General features: G+C 39.0%; 1 protein-coding gene across 1 annotated transcript in view; it reads left to right on the top strand.

The window, feature by feature from the left end:
- The window catches only part of CDH13 (cadherin 13), a 2,339,058-nt gene that overhangs the window by 1,478,096 nt on the left and 839,468 nt on the right, over positions 1 to 21,494 (top strand). The window contains exon 7 of the mRNA XM_085638428.1: positions 10,922 to 11,100. Within this exon, the coding sequence (XP_085494554.1) occupies positions 10,922 to 11,100 (179 nt within the window). The remainder of the gene's footprint in view (positions 1 to 10,921; positions 11,101 to 21,494) is intronic.

Raw genomic sequence — 21,494 nt, 5'->3', positions numbered from 1 at the left:
AATTTGAATAACTCTGCATCACTCTTAATGCAGCATTACCGATAATGCGATTAAAACCTGCGTGCGTAATTAAGAGTGACATGCAGTGGAGTAACGCAGGGCCCCGCAGCCCCTGTGGTGCAGGGGGGCCCCCTGAGCTGCAGGGGGCCCACTCAGGTCAGTACTCTGGCCTGGATTAAATCCGGAGTGGGGCCCCTCCATGTACCTTGCAGGGGGGGCCCCCTCCAGTTTTGTTACGTGGGGTGAAAATATCCTACCGCGAGAGCACATTTATCGAGTGCAAGCAGCTGGTCATGCTCGCTGTTCATGTTCTGTTGCATTTAGTGCTATTCCTCAGCCCAAAATGCATCGTCGCACCCAATTTGGCTGTGAGGGTGCATTTTGTACTAAAAACTAGCGATAAGTGCCGGGAATAAGTTTGAAGGAGATCCTACACATTTAGCGAGTGCAATCGGCTGCTTGCTATTCATGTTCTGTTGCATTTAGCATAATTTCTTCGTGCAGAATGCATCTTTTTGTCCATTTTGAAGTTGAGGGGGCATTTTTGCGCAAAAAATATTGCACTAAGATCAAACCATCTTGAGCGCCTTGTCACCCTCCTTTTTTGAAAGTCCAGAATAGGAGGACTGTCCTTCTCCGTCAAATCCTCGGCCTTGTGGAACTCCATGCCTGAACACATCAGAAAAGCCAAATCAGAATCTATCTTCCGGAAGGCTTTGAAGACCTGGCTCTTCAGCCTTTCTTAGCACACTGCGGCTCGACAACTCTAACTTGCCCCCACCTTCCTCTGTCCCCGCTAGCGCCGGGACAGCTCCGTTGGGGGAGCTGCTCGCTTTAGAAACTTAAATACATACATACATACTATATTCAGAATAACTCTTTTTGGGTAATTCCGCATAATCACTCAGAATATTTTGGTAATTCTACATGATTACGGTACATGGAATTATGGGAGTTACACCCAACACTAGTGAGTATCCCAGTAATAGGATCTACTCTTCATTTTGCTTACATGATATACATTTTGTACACCCCAAGTGGCCATCTCAACTTATGTTTTGATGGCTCGGATGCCACGTCCAAATTTTTCTGTGCCATCTAAAATATGGTACAAGGCAGAAAGCTTTGCCATCTTCTTTGGTCCATATTTTCTGCTTATGAACAGGTTGATAATAAGTAAGATGTCTTTGAGAGTTAAGCATACTTTGCTTAAATCTACTGTGATTTATTGCAAAATATGACAGAAAATGTTTTATGGCAAGGACTGTACTTAAACAAGTTGCAATCATTGACAGTCCTTTAGGAACCTCCTCTAAAAAATAAAAGTCTGCACACCGTGCTGAAAAATCCTGCACGCGTGGTTGTTATCTCCATTTTAAATTGCCTCTGCAATGTAGTGAAAATGACAAGGCCATGTTTCTATTAACAAGCATGTACCCCTTCTTGCTGAACCCTCAACCAATAATCTTAAATGAAATAGAGTAAAATTTGGGGTCTGTTTTACACACTTGGGTTTAAGGTTTCCACTAATTTGTGGGAGGAGAGAGAACCTCCTTCTGCAGTTTTGTCACCGCTCTGCCATTGCAATACTTTCACCCCACCTCTGCATTGCACCCGTTCTGCCCACTCCTCAATGCCACCTAAGTACCATGATTCAAAGGTAAACAGAAGGATGGTATGGGGCTCCCGCCACTGCACGACTGACTAGCTGCCTTGATACGCCACTTCCAGCCTATGAATCCAGTAGCATAAAAAAAGCCCCCACAGCCCCATAGTGCGGGGGCACCCCAAGCTCCATGGAGAGCCCTCAGCAAAAGTGGTAGGTGTTGGTGGGCTGGGGAGAGGGCCCCCTCCATGTACTTTGCAGGGGCCCTCCGTCAAGTTTCGTTACGCCACTGTGTGAATCCCCGGGTTTCTCCAGGCACCAACGAAGCAGGTGCCATGGAAGAGGAGCCCAGCAAGCCCATGTTGTCAAGGTCTCAGCATTAGCATGACCTGTGCACCCCACAGAAACTCTCGCTGGAGACACTTGCACGAATGATGTCACGGCCCCAAGTGGAGACGAAGCTACGCAGGGCCGGCTGTAGTTTGTACAGTCGCCAATACCTCCAGGTATCCACCTTCTGTGCAACTTCTTTGTCCACTAAATCTTAGTACATTTCACAGTGTGATTTTTTTTCTCCATTTTTAAACGCTTAGAACATATATTTTATAAAGAATGTTATCTTTCGCTCTTGATGCCCGCCATCGCATTGTTTGAACACCGCGAGTGTCATGCTGAAACGTCCTCCTGTGATGTCGAGAGGCATTGAGCAGGAAGTGTCCGCTCTTTGAGGAGCGTGGTCTTTAATCACTTTTGAACAAAACCAACATGCTGTCAGATCACTCTTCTATTCCTCAAGGGTGTAACTGTGCCTGGAGTAGCAATGAAGCAGAACCTTGGAAGGGCTCATTTCAAGGACAGCAGACATTGTGCTTTATTTTCAGCTAAAAAAAGAGAATCACAAGTTAACCAGTGGAAACAGTAGCTAGCATATATAGTAATCAAAGGTTATTACCATACAATTTACCGTTGTGTTGTTTTTTTTTCACATTGCTCTTCGAGTACTGAAATAGTGTATGTTCTACCAGGAATGTAGTGAATGTTATAACTCACTACTGTTACAGAATACGATTAATACACATTTTAGAGAATGGTGATCAAATAAGCATAGAGCTGTTTTTCAATATCCAATGTATTATTGATCTTTCTGCTCTACCTCATTGCACAATTTGTTTTGATCTCTTCATCCTTCTATCTCCAACAGCCTGTTTAAAAATCCATCGCTGAATGTTAGTGCAGGCAGAAAGGAGTCGGTGCTGAAAAACATAACATGTCAGTCTTCATAAACCTCTGTAGATGCTGTCTCTACCTCTCTTTTTGTGGAGCACTTATAACTTCACAATCCCAAAACTGTGGCAGAGTGGAAAATAGAAACACCAGGTCCAATTCAAAGAGCCATTTGAGAACGTAAACATGCATTTATGGCAGAAAAAGATGACATATTTGCCTGCCGGCCATTCACAGGATTTCGTCCAGGCATAATTGATTCTACTGTATAAATAATTCAGAGGTCAAATTAGATATTTTCAACTTGCATTTTACTTCCTCTATTTTACAATTAGATAGCATCTCTAACAAATCATCTGTATCTAACCTCTAGCTCTCAGTCCCTCCTGACCACCACACTTGGTTCTCATTCTGCCTTGTGTCTACAGATTTTCTTCTGCTACTCCTAAGTCGCCAGTGTTTTCCCAGTCCTTCCCCAGTCTTTCCCGTAACCCACCTCCTCAGTTCTCAATATCTTCTATCAAAGCCTTTGTTTCTCCTCATCCTCCCTTTTTGGATTGGTCATCCTTCAAACATCCTCATCGTGGCACTCCGTCTTGCCACAGTCTATCCTCTATATCTCCTTAGAGCCTTCCCTCTGTTCCTTCTGAGAGATTGTATAAGTTGTCTCAGGGGATCTAAGGTTCCACCAGTTTTCATTCCGCGAGGAAGATCTGGTCTTGTACGATCATATTTGCGAGTCTTGCTGGAATGCTAGGCAGTGTTCTACTGAAAATCTGATATTGTCTCTCTAAGTTTGCAGTGAAGGAAATTCATTTTTATTTTTCAAGCTATAATAAAGCACCGATTCTTTGTTAGTATCCATTCCTGACCCATAACTGAGTAAAGGGTCAAAGCATCATAGACACTCTGCCACATTGATTGCTTTCATCCAATGGGTAGAACAGAATTCTGAACACACAAGCTTGAATAATGTTCAAAGCTCGCATATGTACCTCCCCACCGGATGATTTATTTTGGGGGAAGAATTGGATAATTTTAGGGCAGGATACTGTATTCGATGAGTTCTATGGCATTGCTGAAATTTCTCTGGTGATTGAACCCTCGAGCTGCAAAGAGCCCTATGCCTTCTCGTCTTTTGTCCTCACAGAGTAGAGAAAAGACTCTGTCAGAGGAGTCAGGAGGAGGGTGAAATCTACTGCGTGTGAGGCTATAGAGGGTATAGTTACTTGCAAAAGGCAGTCACAGTTCAGGACCCTGACAACAGGAAGAAAGCAGGAAGTGATAAGGAAAGGTACAGTTTTCATGAAAGTAGGGATATTCTGTCTCAGAAAAAGATGAATAATTGCTTAGTGTAGTAAAGCTAGTCAATGCATGTTGAGACCTTGAAAAACAGTGTTTGATGACAAGAGATGCAAACAGATATAAAGAATAGAAAGCAAAAAGGAGCAGGCTTACATTCACTTTAAATGTTTGGAGTTTCCACTAATTAACAAGTAAATTCACATCCATAGTGACACCAACACTAGAGTTGTGGTTAGTCACCTTTCATACTCAACTCGCCTTCTACACCAAACAAATATTTTCCAAACCAGTAGGTTACCAATAGATTTCTGCAGAGCTTCAACCGTATCTCTCACCAACTAACTTTGTGGACCCCCACCCCTGCTTTTCCCCCATTGCCATAGTGTGCTCCATAGTCTAGGAGACAGCATCCTTGCTCATTTGACACTGGTGTTCTGTCCTGATTGGACAAAAGATCCTCCTTATTCCCATCCGAGGAGATCTACACTGGTCCATCCTTGAAGCATGTATGCAATTTGGAATGGACTGTATCATCTACAAGGTAATCAATTTTAAAATAGTGTTCGACTCTCAAAGATTTTGCTGTGAGTAGCGGTGACTTACTTTTGTATTACTCCTGACATAATCATGGAATGGCGCAGCAATGCAGAAGTATTTCCAAAGTAAACAGCAGCTACTCACATCAAAATCTTTGAAAAATGGCCCCACAATATCCTGAATCTAACATTGGCCAATACAGAGCTGGAGAAATGTTTGAATGGTGGCAAAGATCAGCAGACAGAAAGATATGAAAACACACACAGACAAACAGTTGTGTGCACTGACTGATAGAGTGGTCTGTCTCTTGATCACAAGGAACAGATAGATTAAGAAGATGCATTTCCTCAGATAGACCGAGACAACAAATAAGCTAGTTCAGGCAAGTGACTAAAACAGGCAGACATAGCAACAAAAACGCTTAAAAATATATACCAAGATAGACAAACCAATAGGAACAATAAGATGGGCAAGGACGAAAGGCTGGACGTATTTATTAACAATTTATATTAATTTGAGTCCAGCCTTGATTAATTTTGAATAAAACAATTATTTTTCAATGTAAGAAAATGCCCTCCTCATTTCACCACAGAAATATGCAGCTGTTGGAGATAAAACTTTATATGTAGTGTTCGATAAAGAAAAAATGTGGTAACTGATTTTAATCATGAGATATTTCCTTGCCACCCTCCAATTTACGTGTGTTGGTAGCATGCATTTATACTAGACGACATTAGTTTGTGTTTTTCATATGGACTAATAGACATATCTCTCTGCTTTATAGAATTGCTTTCTTTAACCCAAAAAGTACAGATCAAGTCCTGTAGGCGAGGCAGGATGCAACATGAATATCGTTGAGCAATTCAATTTGTGGTTTTATGAACCTTATTAGTCCCGGGGAAAACACCCTCCCATCAAACATTGATCTGTTTCTTTTCCTTTAAAATACGGATTTTTTCATTGAGGTTATTTACGTTTAGTAATTGACATCTCCTGTAGCCATATCTGTGCTTCATCCTAGTCACAGGTGAAGTATAACATGTTTAAAACAGAGCTGAACGCTCCAGTAGTCAGATTTACTGAGACTGTGCCTAGTCAAGCGTACAGGACTAAAGAGTTAGAAGTCGCTGGGTTGTGGGATAGAATTCCAGAGTTTGGTAGCGCACAGTGAGAATGTCGATAATCCTAGCGAATAGACATTTCTCCTGTAGCCAAAACTCATCTAAATTTTCAGCTGTAGTAGAACGTTGTTGACCATGGAAATGTAACAGTAACCATTGTAGTTAAAGATGCAATTTTCTTTTTAATCGTTACACATCATTTCCAATACTGGATTTATGGCGGAAGCACCTTAGATATCATTCATTCTACATATGCAAGGGAGAATATTCTCAATTGTTCATTCTTTCATCTGCTCATCAGTGGAGTATTGAGTTTGTTCCTATGAATCTAAACATTAAAATCTGGCTCGAGTTGGTGTAATTACTATGTTGTGTTTAATGCACCATTTATCCCCAGCAGACATCCCTCCTGTGACCACTTGAGACTTGTATAAAGTACCAACCTGCTGCAGTTCTCTCAGGGTTGTCACTACCTCCAGCTATCGTCTGGTCCTTAGCTGAAAACGTGGCAATTTGACGGAAGAGGTGGGATGGGAGAGTAACTCTCCCCATTATGCCTCCTCCAGTCATGCACTCTGCTTCTTGAGCTGCCTTTTTTACTCTCTGGGAATGTAAGTACCATCACACAGGCGCGCATTACAGACTAATGACCCTCCCACTGCAAAGCGAAGTACGCTATTACAGATAACAGGCGCTCATGACTTCATAGGATTATCGAAATTGCGGAACAACTCAAACTGGTGTTTATTGTGAACTTTATCTGAATTCTTACAGCATATTTCATAATGTGAAAGTAGTCTTCCTGGGAACAGGGCAATCCATTGTGAAAAATGTATTGCAGCTTTAACATTTTTTTTAGATAAAACTACTATTCCTGCTGCAGGGTTCTCAAAACCATTTGCCATTTTAGGCTGATCTCATATAGTGTACATGCCTATTATTGTAGCATCTGGCCAGCCGTGTGGCTGGTTATGTGCTACAATAGAAATAGACAGTGTTCTATACCGTTGCATATTCTGATTAGCTGGCTCTGTGCTTACCATTCAGCAAATTCATAGGTTAGCTCCACCAGAAAAAATCTTAAGCTTAAATATATGCTAAACATATAGGTTGGCTACATTCTTACACTGGAGTAATGGTTATGCAATGGCATTGTGTACCAGCAATAAGTAATAATAGTTGGCTACATACTTGCAGTCTGACATTAGGTTGTTCCATGCTTCCCATCCAACAATAGCATTGTTTACCTTGTGTCTAAATCAATTATGCGGATGCAACAAATGACTAAGCCATAATTATTGAAGTCTTTTCCTAAAATGTTTCTATAGTGATTGCTTTACGCAAGCACAAAAGATCTGCTTACGCAGAAAAAGTGGAGTTGGATCCATCCGTTTTTGACTCGTTTTCATCTTTACAAGTAGTGATAAAATCACTTTAGTTGAAGTCACTGCCATTAAGCCCCAGCTATAGGCAGTCTTATCTCCGGTCCGGGTTGGACCAGTTCACGGCAATGAAGACAGTACCTATGAACATTAAGGAGAGTAGGATAATTGGAGGGATGGGTGGAGTACTTTTGCCACAATGTTCTGCACATATACTTTTGACATTTGAAACAGAGGAGCACTCTATTATTCTCCATCTCTTTGATCGCCAAATGGGTATTCGAGGTTTTGCACTTGAATGGAAATGACCTTTCTTCTGCACACAGATTAAACCTTGCTAACTCTACTTTTTCAGCCGTATCTGTCCTTTCACCTTTCAATATGTATATGCTGTTGTTACTCTTCATGTCAGGAATATGATCTGCAGTGCAGTCTCCTATGTTATTTGTATACTTTTAACACAGAGATATCACTGGATCTTGACCATTAAGAAAAAGGCGTGTGTGCGGAGAGGCTTGGGATTGGCAATGCTGTAAATGCAGGACCATTGGTTTAAGATAATGGTGTAGGATAAATGGTGATATAATGGTCCTGCTCCATTGCTGTGCTGATCCTGCGCCCCACTTCTGGTCTCTCAGGTTTGATGGTTTAATTGAGTAATAAGGAGGTGGTCTTACACACAAATCGCTCACGTGGCTGTCATGTAAAGGCAGTTATAGATACAGAACAGTTCTATTTGTGAAATCAATATAAAATGTGCCGACTACTCAATAGAATTGATGAAGCTTCCTGGTTAAGGCACTAAAGCGGTATTGTCGTCTACAGTACTCCATGACAGCAAATTTACCAACCCTAGTAAACTATTTTCCACCAAAGTCCATGGCTATAGAGATGTGTTGTTTACTTTGTAGGTTTCCAATGTGCAATGTTGTAAAGGTGATGTTCAATTGTTCAGCACTAAACATAAAATAAATCTTTGTTAAACCCTGTGTTTGTTAACTGTAAGACAGCTGCAATAAGCGCTGCACCACTAATAGGGTCACGGATATCTAGCTGTGTAATTTGATTGGTTTTATGCTTATCCAACCATGGCATAGATTGACTCTGAGCTCTCAATCTAACACTGCCATTTATTGACACAATTGTTACCATATAACAATTCTTCAATTGACTCTAAACCTTTGATACACACCATCTTATCCATTCAAGAAATAAACTAATGTATTGAACGCATGTATTTTTTCCCTTCTCTTAAGTCACAGTACAGTCTCTAGAGCTCATTCAACTACCTTGATATAGCTTGAGGAATTAAATCTGCTACACAGTTACTAATAGTTTCAAATTAAATTGTGTCAGCTTCTCCTAGGGTTGTGAATTCACTATTCCATCTTATAAATTGGATTATTAAGATGTAATGGAATTGAAACCTGCGTAGGCAAAATCAGCAGACACAAGTTCTTTGGATTCTTTTTTAACCAAAAAAGGTTAATAAAATGGTTAACAAGATGTTTGGTTGAGTGACAGTGTGCTTCTGCTGCAGTATGCAAGTCTGTTAGAAATGGTATTCCTGGTTGGCTGAGGTATGCACCCAGGCCAGGCAGGAACCACAACTCCAGTCAGGAAAAGCTAGATACACACTAAAATTAAACCTGTGCTCACCATCTGTAGCTTGGCACAGAGCAGTCAGGCTTATTTAAAGAGGCACCTTGTAAAGTAATTTTGCAACACACACAGTAACAATGAATACATCGCAAAAAGACGCCACAAATGTTTAGGAAAATAGATAATATTTATCTGGGCAAAATAAGACCAAAATGACATAAATCCAATTAGTAGAAGTCGACATATTAATTTTTAATGAATAAATGCAAAAACAGTGCTTACAAATCACTAGCGGTCAAAAGGTTACTTGAAGTCGCAAGGTACTGATGCAGATCCAAGGTTCAGGCCAACTGCAGCGGAGGGCAGGATGGCTATAGGACCCACACAGGGCCGCTGAGAAGGTACCTTGGATAGAACTAAGCTTTTACGCTGAGGGCTCAAAGTGTCATTGTTGAGCTTTGCTGAAGTGAAGGCAATGTGTCATCAGTGAGCTGCACAGAGCATCATCAGGTTGCGCAAGCTGTAGAACCGCTGTTGTTGAACAGCCTTTGCATTTGTGTCGAAGGGCGATGCAACAGTTCTACTCAACGCAGTGGTGACACATCGGTTTTAAAGGAAAAAGCTGCAGAACCCACTTCTGAGGCCCGGCCAGAGCTTGGAAGGGACAACTCAGGCAGAGTCCAGCAGAAATTTGGGAAGTCTATTGTGTCCATGAGACTTCAAAAAATAAGAGGCAAGCCAGCAAAGCCTTTGATTTCACTTGGGGGGAAGGCCAGATCTCATTCAGCAGAGTCAGGGAGCAGTAGGGCAACACGCATAAAAACAGTCTTTCAAGAAAAGCAGTCCAGCTGAATCCTTTAACCAGCACTTCAGTCCTTTTGGCAGAGGTTCAGTTTAACATCTAGAGGTGTCTGATTTGGTAGGGTCAGAGCCCCAGTACTTATACCCAAAAGTTCCTTTGATGTAGAGGGTGACTTCAAAGGAGTTATCTGAAGTGCAAAAGTATCCCTATCAATTCAGTTATGTCTGCCAGGCTATCTGTGGGGGGGTAATCAGTCCTTTGGTCGGGGACAGGACACTCCCTATTGAAGTGTAAGTGACAGCCCCTCCCATTCCTCCCTGCCCAGGAAGACCCATCAGAATGCAAATGAATGCAGATGAGTACTCAGAATGCAGAGGAGGTTCACCTTCCTGTGCTTGTGGCTGTCTAGAGGGAATGCCCAAAATGTAGCTGGCACTCAACCCAGACGTGTATTGGAAACAGGTTGCACAGCACACAGAGTTGTTAGCACAGAGAAATGTCCACTTTCTAAATGTGGCATTTCTAAAACAGTAATGTTAAATGCACCTTCACCAGTAAGGAGGATTTGTCGTTTTCATTCCAAACATATGAAACATGAGAAAGCTACTCTTCTATGATCAGGAATTACAGCTTAAAAGTGTATTGAGGAATTCCCAATTCTAGCCTATGGAAGGAGTAGGCCTCACAGTAATGAAAAACCAAATATGCTGTTTGTCACTACCAGGACATTCAAAACATACCAATGAATGACCTAACTTTCATTTACCCAGCACCCTGTCCTTAGTGCTACCTAGGGCCCACCTTAGGGCTGACGTATGTGTAATAAAAGGAGAGTTTCCAGCTTGGCAAGTAGTTTTAAATGCCAAGTCAGAAGTGGCAGTAAACTGCACACACAGGCCATGCAGTGGCAGACCTGAGACTGGCTTGAAAGGCTACTTCTGTGGCTGGCACCATCAGTGCTGCAGCCCCACGAGTAGCATTTAATTTACGGGCTCTGGATATATGGTATCGTACTTTAGAAGGGGCTTGTTAGTAAATCAAATATGCCAAACAGGTGTAAACCAATCTTACCATGTTTAGAGGAGTGAGCACATGCACTTTAGCACTGGTCATCAGTGGTAAATTACCCAGAGTGCTAAAGCCAACAAAAAGAAGGTCAGAGGAGAAAGACAAAATGTTTGGTGTGACCCTTCAGAGAGGGCCATTTTCCAAGAGTCCTACCTAGCCCACTTCTATGTATTTCCAAGCATTTATATAATCATGCATATTTATTTACTGTAGGGTGACATCAATTTAAAATCAAATTAGACATGCGTTTTACAAGGATCCTTTTATTTTGCAGGTACAATAGTAATGCGCATGACTGCTTTTGATGCTGATGACCCCACAACTGATAATGCTGTTCTGCGTTACAATATCTTACAACAAACACCAGACAAACCTTCCCCAAACATGTTCTACATTGATCCTGAAAGGGGAGACATTGTCACTGTGGTATCACCTGCACTGCTGGACCGAGAGGTGAGTCCCCATAACAACCTTTTATGTTTGAAATTCCTATTTTTAAATTCAATCTTTGTATCACTACAGAGTGAATGTTTATGTAAAGAAAGTTAGGTGCACACCACAACCACAGTGAAGATCTTTGATTATGTATTGTTTAATCAATATATTTTATATGGTATGATATTAAAATGCTTGTAAATGTATAACACAAATGAAACACACTGAGACAATTCCAAATGATGCAACAAGAGATGTTTGTCTTTTAGGAAGGAAATGCAGATGTATTTTAATGGTTGGGTTATGTTTACTGTTCAGTGTGTGGTCACTTGTATATTTGAATTTTACATCATGGACAATATGGCATTCTACAGAAGGTATATTTTGTATTTGCAATTTGAAATTTATTTCAGAAACTGTAAAGTAAGTGAGCACAGTTTATTGTATTAAGTAACTTGTTGATGCATTGATTGCCTTTATTTTGTATGTTTAAAACAGAAGATGTCAGTAACACAATTTGGTTGAAATATTTTGTTAGACAATTGTCACAAACTATTATTCTATAAGGATCAAGAAGGCAAGGCAATATTATAGAACATTTGTTTACTGTCAGTAGATTTTATAGATTTCTAGCCATCTTTATATTCATTTGTTTATTTTTCATTTGCATGGGAAATATGATGAGATTTTCTTTACTAATTGCTTACTAGTTTATGATATTCCTTACTCCAAACGGGTTTGTTGGGAACCGAGCCCGTAGTCAGGGGGTGCTTAATGCCGGTAAACCAGAAAGCCGGCAAATCTATATAAATCCAATTTAAACGTTGAAAGCACACTCGGAGTCACGGGTATTACATAAACGGCAGTAGTTTATTCTTCGTGACGCGTTTCGACACAAAAAGTGTCTTGTTCACACGAATACACAGACGTTTTGCATTGGTTTAAATAAAGTTCATTGAGGTGCTTTTTCCAAAACATAGTGTAAACAAAAAAAGGACTTGATCTGTAGGTAATCACTTGGGATGTTCTAATGCAGCAGACATATTGGAAAGTGCAAATCAACATTTTTACAGTGTAAAAAATATATTTCTATTTACACTCTTAAGTACAAGAGAGACATCACAGTGTTTATCCCTCGGTGGGAATAAAACTCGAATAATTAGTTTCTTTAGATTTCATTTTTAAATAATTGTGTTCAAAGAAACGAAATCATACATGCATCGCCAAGCATTGGGCTAAATCACTTTTAGTTGCTAAAGTCACTTATTTGTATTTAACAATCTCAATACTTAGTGGTTATAAATATCAATATTCATTATAGCCCATGTTCTGGACAAACACACATTTAATTTGTACACGCTCTAGTGGCTTAAGGTATGTAAAAGGGGTCTCTTCTTTATTTCTGTGTATCGGTCTAGTGCCTGAAGAGAGCCTATATATTCATACTATATATTGATTAGGCACAACTTAATGTTATTTGCAACATCACTTCCGATTGACACCTATATGTACGCTACAGTCCTCACCACACCTGTGATATAATTAAATGTGCAAAAATGAAAAACAAAAACAAAAAAACAAAAAAACAAAATATATATTGAGAAAAGGTATAACATATCCTTATAAAATTCTCTTATCGGTGTTATAGTGTGGTCCCGAGCCCGGGGAAGAAAAAAGGTTAGGGAACCCGTGTAGCCGTCCTACATATAGTGGGCCCCTTCCTTTCCTCCTGTAAAAAAACAGTTTAGTTTATGATATATGTTAAAGGGGTGGGTGTATAATGTTAAACTCTACTGTGCACAGTGTGACATCATGGCATAAGAGGTTACGAACCCTTCATCAGATAATTGTGTTATTTATTCTATTAAACCATTCTCTCACTTTCACCAACCTGTATAACAGGCTTCAATATTTGCGGTATAGTAAAGGGAAAAATAGGATTTGCAGAATTTACACATTTGATTAAACAATTCCACTAACCGATTTTCCCCTAAATAAAGAGCATTCATCAATGTTCCATGGAACAAAACTTGTTAAGAAGGTTCAGGGCCATCACAGGATACGTAAAGAAGTAATATTTACCTGCCTTAAATATCAATTAATTTCTTGAATATATATTGAAAATCTGTCACAACTTCGGCTCTCATGGATGAACATTGCATACAGATACCTGTGGAGAAGTGTGGCTCAATTGTTAGAGCGGCAGACCCTGATGCAGAGGTCTGGCCCAGGACCAGGGATCAATTGCTGCTTCGACAGGTCTTGGGCTCAATTTCCTCGGACCTGTTAATTCTCGCCTTGGTGCCTATTCTAATCATGGGTCCCACTCTGCAACTCTGGGCAATAGCTTGCTTAATCTCCACAACGGCCCCAACAGCGCTGGGATGCCTGGCTTCACCTCGGGGGTGCCCAGGAGTGGACATTTCACAGGGAAAAGCCAGGATGGGTTCCACAGTGGTATGAGTACAGCGCCAGGACACCCTAGGGTTGTAGTGTGGGTTAGCCACTCCCTATTTACAACACTAAGTTAGCATAACGGAGCCAAACTGTTAGAAAGCCAGCTTGCCGTTTCTGCTGCTTTGCACACGACACTGTTGTTATATGTTATTCATTTTAGAAATGCTTACTCGACTTTGCCTTACAGGATAACAGTTTATTGTTTAACATTCTTAACACTGTGCTGCGACCTTCGTCTGTACATCATGTAAAGAACAAGTCTAGGACACTAGACGGTGCAGAGTGTTGTGTTCAGATTGATCGTACCACTTTGTAGACATATCATACATGCAGCTGCCAATATCTGAAGGACAAGTGCCTTTAATATTACAGGACAGAATGTTTTAGATTCATTCGAACAGAAGAGCTGATGCATGAGAGAGCCCAGCTGATCTTGTGATGTGATTCTACTACGCTGATCTATACGGTATGGGGTTCCCCCTGTTAGCCTAAGAGACCTTCTATTAGTATAATAAACCTATTAGTTACTAGAGAAAGGAGTGTGGCTGTTTACCACTGTCATTATTATTATGATTGCTCCTTTCATTGTGTATGGTATTGTAACAATGCTGATGGTTCTGATCTTAACCATTTGTCTGCCAGTGTTAGCCAAAGTACTGCATCTTAGGACACAAGGTTTATAAAATAAACTCTTTAAACTTTACCGTGTCTGTATTATTCTGTTGTGGACTGATAAATAAGTACAAACAGGTATTTCGGATTCCCACCACTCCTGAGAAATATCTAAGTCGCATGTTCTGGGTTGTCTATACATTGGGACCGCCTAGCTAGATCTAGGCTAACGAATGGGACACTAAGCTAGTCGGATATGGGGTTCTTGGTTCTGAGGGGAGTTTCTGGTACACCATAATTCTCTAAGGTCCTGGTTTCCTGTGCATAGTTCTGTGCATAAGCAGAATCCCTGCAACAGGGTAACAGTGCGCTATACAAGTACAACACATTTAAATTTACATACCTTACACCAACTCGTTCTCAATGACACTGACTTGCATGGATACTGACTTTTAATATACCAATATGGATGTGTTTTACAATTTGTTTTTTTGGCACTGACTCAAAGAAATGTTTATACAAAGTTTTGTCTGAAAATGCATGTTAGACACTGGGTAATGTTTAGGAAACCTTTTAGGGTTTTATAGAATTATCCATGATTAGAGGCAACAAACTATTAATTGAAGGTTAGCTGAAATTATATCCTTACTGAAAGGCAACTGGTAACATAATTATTTTGGTGCACTATTTTAGCAGGTCTATTTTGAAGGACTTAGCTTTTCCAGTAAGTGTGACTGATTTTGATTAATGCTTTCTATGATGCACTACTCAGTCACCGCAACATGGCTGTAGATGAGTAGATTGATGACACCGATCTACATGATAAAGTATTGTCTACTAACAAAATCCTTAAATTGAGATCCTGCCAGGATAACGTGCTCCTGCATGTTCCGCACTATGTTTGAAGCTCAGCACACAAAAGACTAAGTCTGTTAATATATAAACGGAGGAACTACGGAGGCCCTCATAGAGGAGTGATGTAATATTAATTTTGGGTAATGTAGATTGCTTCAGTCCACTTGTCATCCTCCTCTAAATCTATAGATCTTCACACCTTTCCTGCATATGAATGCAATGGCACACACAGAATGGGTTCAACTCATCTTACTGTGGAAAATCAAGCCCTTTTTTCCTTGCATGAAGTTTCATCCCACAGTATAAGCCCTGTGTCTTGTCACACATTGGCTGCTGCGACACAACACCCACTAGTCTCCAGGAACTCTAACTGATACATATCAAAGCAGTCCATTATGAAGCACCATGATGAATAGACAACCAAGGAAATTATAAAGTACATCACACCTACTTTGAGACCAACTAGTTGGCTTTCTCTCATTATGATGATAACTCAAACTCGAGAAAGCCAGGCTGACAAAACTGCATTTAGAGGAATTGCCATATTGAAAAATACATTTGAAATGATTTTCATACAAAAAGTGCATCAGACATTGATTGGAATCCAGAATATCAAAAATGTAAAAACTTATTAAAGCTACTAAAGCATTATGAAAGGTAAGAATAATTACTTTGATACTTTTAATTTAAAAAAAAAGTAGAATAGCAAGCAAAAGAAACCAGTATCTGTACGTCACTGCGGTCTTTTCTAATGTCTACTATGACTTTGAATGGAAAAAAGAGAAATAATGGCAATGAGGAAAAGGAGGAGGAAGCAGGTGAGGTGAAATAAATAAGTTTAAGTAAAAATAGAACAGGGGAGGGAAAAAGTGGTATGGATCAGGTAGGCATAATAAAATGAAAGCTACATCAAGGGGGAAGGAGGTAAGGATGGTCTAGAGAGGGGAGCAAAGTGTTTAATTAAAATAAACGAGAACAAGTGATATCTATACACTATAGTACATCGTGGAGACAGAAAGGAACACTGAAAGACAGAAATAATTAATCAAAGGAAACAGGGGTTTAGATGTTGGAGCCCCATTGAAAGAGAACAGGGAATTCAGAATATTCAGAAAAATTAAACTGCCAAATAATAAGCAATTAGGAATTTTCTGCTAGGATAACATACACCAACTTTTCTTGTCAACCTAGTAATTGCCATTTAAAGTGACATATTGCTTGGAACATGTGTGATAAAAATTGACCTCCAGAACCAGTTTCTTGATGTTTGCTGTTTTAACAGTTAATATGTTCAGCCTGGATTCCCTTTACTCACCAAAACCCACTTTAAAGAAGTCACTTCCCTTGAGCCAACTTTATTTAGTTGTCTCTAAAGTGAACATATCTGGTGGGGTATCCACTCTTAAAATCACATCTCTAGTGATGCTTGGATTTTGGGAAAGACACAAAGCTCTCACAAACCACAAGACCGTTTCTCCACATAGACTAGGAGCCCGATTACGAGTTTGGTGGTGTGGGAGCTGGCCACCATTCCACTGTCCCACTCCCACACCGACAAAAAGGACTGACGGCCACCAGCCAGATTAGGAGTTTCCTCGTTGTCCGGTAGGCGGTCTTTTGGTGTTCCCACAGCTGTGCCTCTTAAAAAGGCAAAGCAAGTTCCTGTATATGCAGGAACTGGGGGAGCATACACACAGGGGGGCACACCATGTGCTCCCCTGAATGCATTCCCAGGCCTAGAGGTAACATTTCCTTACCGCCACCCTTTCTATGGTTGGCCCACCACTTTGGTTGATTTGCTTGGCAGTGCGGCAGCTGCACCACTAAGCATATTGCGGCCTCAGACCGCCACGCCACGGCTGGCGATCGTGGATCCCCAGCGGTTGCAGCAGTCCTCTCACAGTCTGACTGTGGTATTCATAATAGGGTGGTTGGACCACTGGTGCGGCGGTCCTCGACCACCACCGCATCTCCACCGATGGACCGCCAGACTCGTAATTAGGCCCAAAGACTCGGGAATGACCTCCCTTTTACCTAAGGGTGTGCAAAATTGTGGTTTGCTTAATGACATCTAATGAAAAGTATGCAAAATGTAATTAAACGAATAGCTTCAGATCTCACATCAAAATTGAACATAAGTACTGACCCAGAGATACAAGTACATGGACTGACTCAAGCAGAGAGTGTCTCATGTGGGACATTTGATTCAAATCAGTATTACGTGAGACATTGTCTCCTCAAGATAGTCACAAATGAAAAAATATACAAAGGTTTGCACTAGTGAAATTATTGTAATTTCATGAATTCACATAACACAAAACTTGTAAATTTCACCAATGTAATAACATTTCTCATACACCTATGTATGAGTGGCACCATCAGTGGTACAATTCAGGAAATAAATCACACTTTACTATCTTAATATCCTACAATGATTCCCTTCTCTCTCCTGCCTCACCCCACTGCATTATTTTTCTTCTTGTATTTTTTGTTCCAAATTCTACTTGTAAGCCTGCCTGAGTTTCTCTATATCCTTCCACATTATCTAGATATCCTTTACTTATGTACATGTAGAAACACTGCCCTGGAAAAAAATCCACGGCTTTATCGACAAAGCAAATAGTTACTTAGTTACACATATGGTGTCCATGTATATTGTTCTACATGAAAAATAACAGGGCAACATTCAGTAGATATAAACAGATTTCCATTGTCATATTGTGTTTTCCTCTGCAAACAAATCCTTTATACCTGTCCACAGTTCTGGAACCTCAGTCGTGCAAATCAAATAACAAAAAATATGTATTTGTCTAACATAGGTGTCAATCATGCATGATCTTGTTCTGCCCTTTCATTCTTTTCTCTATATGATTGCTTACTCAACTTCCAAATTATTTTCAGGTCAGGTGTTAACAAATTAACTTTATTAAAAAATTATTACTGCATCAAATTTTTTTGTTTTCTTTTGTTTGGTTCCTGTACAGTGAAGTAGGTTGGCATATCTGCTGTGCTTTGTGGTTTCCCTTTCCCTCATTCTGCATGCTATAACCGCCATTGTTCTTAGGATTGTTTTTTAGCCTGGGATTGGCAGTGAACCAAAGCTTTCAGATCATTACCTTTCTCCGAGTGAATACAAAAGATTTTTTCACATATTTTGCTGAATGTTCAAGGTATGTGCGAGTATTAAACCATATTAATAATTTTGGTTGTAAGTTTGGATTTCACATGTGTCCTTTGCTTTTAAGATAAATCACTAAATTTTGTCATCCACATTCTAGTTAAAGGTATAACGGTGATTATCGGTTGTACCTTAAGAAAAAGTAGTCAGACAGATATTTCAGTATGACCTAATTTTTTAGATGATAATAGATTTTAATGTCTCCACAACACTATCATCAGAAATAACATTTGCGACGAAAACCCACAAACCTTATTATGTAAAGTATTTTTTAAAATCTGATGTAACTCACATGCATTCTTGTATTCACTCAAAGCCTATCTTTATTTTTTTTAATTGGACATGTTAGGATATTTTAATATAAGATGGTAATACATATACCAGAACACATTACTCTGCTTTTGGTATTGACATTGCATGGAGCAAGATCTTGTTTGAGATGTTTGGCAGAAGAGAAATTAGCCCTTTAGGTTTTGAAAATCAGTATGTTTGTTGACATATGGTTTATAAATCTAGTAAAGCTTGTACACAAAGGAGAAGATTCACATAAGCATTTATGAGCTCTGGGGTAGTTTGTTACGTTCTCACATGCTTTTGTAAATCAACACTCAAATATAAAACAGCCTATTAATAACAATGAAAAGACGAAACATTCCTTTCTATTTGAACTATTTTGCATATGAATAATACATGATTTTCTTTTCTTTTCAATGCAATTTTAAGAAGTTTTGGGATCATTTTACAATGACATGTAAGAATATGTTAAAGAGTACTACATGATCACAACTTTTAAAAAAACTCGAATATTACTTTGTGAATATTACCTATAGACTGGGATATTTTACATAGTTCTTTTTCTAGAAAGGTACATGGTACTAGTTAAGCACATTTAGTAACCAATATTCCTAGGATATCATTTTCTATTGTGATTTATGTACATATGGAGAAAGCAGTCTACGGTTTAACACTTTAAAATGTAAATTTCCATCACACATTTGTCCAAACCATCACACAATTGTCCAAACCAGTATGCAACTGTCCAAACATAAGCTTCCTTGTCATGGTCCCAACGCTTCCTGAAGTCATTAGGCATTCTCCTAGGAATATCCAAATCTTATTCAAGTATGAATGTGGCACCCTCATAGGTACGCAGGTGTAGATTCTTCCTCCTCATCAAAAATCCTAAAACTCTTCACCAGCATCATTTTTCCAAATAAGTTTTCACAATAAAATTGCTATATTAAAAAGAGATTAATATTACTTAAATCAAACAATATATATATATACTACTACTACTAATATGACCTGCTCAAATCCCACTAAAAATAAAAACTACGCTTTCCTTTTTTAAAATGTATTATAGGAATTTAAAAAATGCCAATATATATTAAATACTTTTATAATTTATTCTAAATTACTGAATAAAATGGCAATGTAAATTTATGAAATTATTTGAAATCTAATACTTCTTCATTTACATTGTATTGAAACACTTTTCCAGAATTTCACCCAGTAAATGCCAATGGCCCCACAAAATTTAAAAACATACAGTAAAACAATAACTTAGTATATAAAAATATAATAAAGTCTCAAATTATTGAAATAATTAAAACCATATCAAATGTAACATATTAGTTTTCAATTAAATACTACACACTCAATCTCCCAAAAGTCCAAGTAACTAAAAACATAAACAAAAATATAATTAGTCATTCAGTCAATAATACTTTATTTGGTAACTCAAAACCTCATAAAGTAGACAACCAGTTAAAAAAAGTCTGTTAAAAAGGAAATAAAAATATACAATAACAATCCATTTATAAAAATATAAAATCACTGTAGAATCATTAAAAAAGCAAAAGTAACAGCTCATTAAATAGAAAGCCTCGTGGTCATTAAATAGCTTTTTCCTAAGTCTAAGGGCACCAGGAATTAAAACTTGCAACCCCAAAACAGACCAAAGAGGGCAGGAGCATTTGTAAATACAGTAAAGTTGGTTTCACTTGTGCAAATTGATAATTTCTTAAGAGGGGAATAATCTGTGCCTTATTATCTGATAAAAATCACAAAGAAATATTAAGTGTGTACTGTCTTGCTTAGAAACGTTACCGCAGGGACATGGTTTCAAATCTCTGAATTTGTAAAACCCTTTTAGAACAGCTAAAAACCAATGTGGCCCGAACCTTGTCAATAAAAAACAATGATGTGCATTATTAACAATCGTCAGGTAGGGTTCTCCCGAAGGCAAGTTGTCAATAAAATATATTTTTTCACTGTGGGTTTAAGGAGTTCCCATTCCTCTCTTTCACGCTGCCACCTAGAAAGAAACACATTTTTAAGTACACCACCTTCCTTGGCCTTAATGATCTGGGATTTGTAAATAGTTATGTGCGGCCTACACTCTCCAACATGCCCTTGACATATCTAAGCCAGGGGATATGGAGTGCTGTCTCAAATGACCTACAGTCCTCAATGACAAGTTGGTTCAGTGAGGGAGTGGGACTGGACCAAATTTTAAGTCACCGCATAATGAGAACCAGGGCGATAAGATTAGTACATGCACTCCAGGCCTACCTCCTCGTGCACCACAAATTACGGGAAACCAGTGCGAACCCCCAAAAGCCAGCACAAAAAATAGTTTTTAACCCCCTGGAGCTCACTGACATCTTTACATCCCCACACTTCACTCACATAGCTTGCCATTGGGATACATTTTTCTTGATATACATTAACCAAAGACCTTCACTAATTTAGCTCGGAGTCTCTTCGCAAAATCCATTGTCGCGCCTACTGCCCTCATAAAAATACAATTAAATAACAGTCATTTAATATTTATATGTAACATGGTACATAACATATTATATCCATGCTATTTTATTAAACTATATTTTAAACATTAATATTTTTACAAACATAAAAAATGCTTTACTTAATCTACAGCAACAAAATATTTCAGCACTAATGACATTCTGGCTATGAGATTATGGTCAAACAGTTTTTTTAAGTCAATATTCAGGTGCTATTCCTACTTAGAATAGTGTATTCCCTGAAGTCTGTAATTGATCCTAAATGCAGCTATAATACTAATAATCAGATTATTAGTCTACCTCCTCCTGCAATCCAGAATGTTGCTGCCTAAAACCCATCTGCTCTCAATTATGTGTGATTTATCATTCAGAGAATTATTAAATTCAGCTTTATTTTATTCTCACAAACATTTTGTAAGATACATTGTGGTTATGCATGCTGTCAAGAACAGGGTTATTAATTTGTCGCTGGGTACCCCTAACGCCTTAATAAATCTAGTCTT

Source organism: Triturus cristatus, chromosome 12 (assembly GCF_964204655.1).
Source record: "Triturus cristatus chromosome 12, aTriCri1.1, whole genome shotgun sequence".
NCBI classification, from domain to species: domain Eukaryota; kingdom Metazoa; phylum Chordata; class Amphibia; order Caudata; family Salamandridae; genus Triturus; species Triturus cristatus.
Note: the sequence above shows the minus strand (reverse complement) of the source record. Positions and strands in the feature narration are given on the sequence as shown.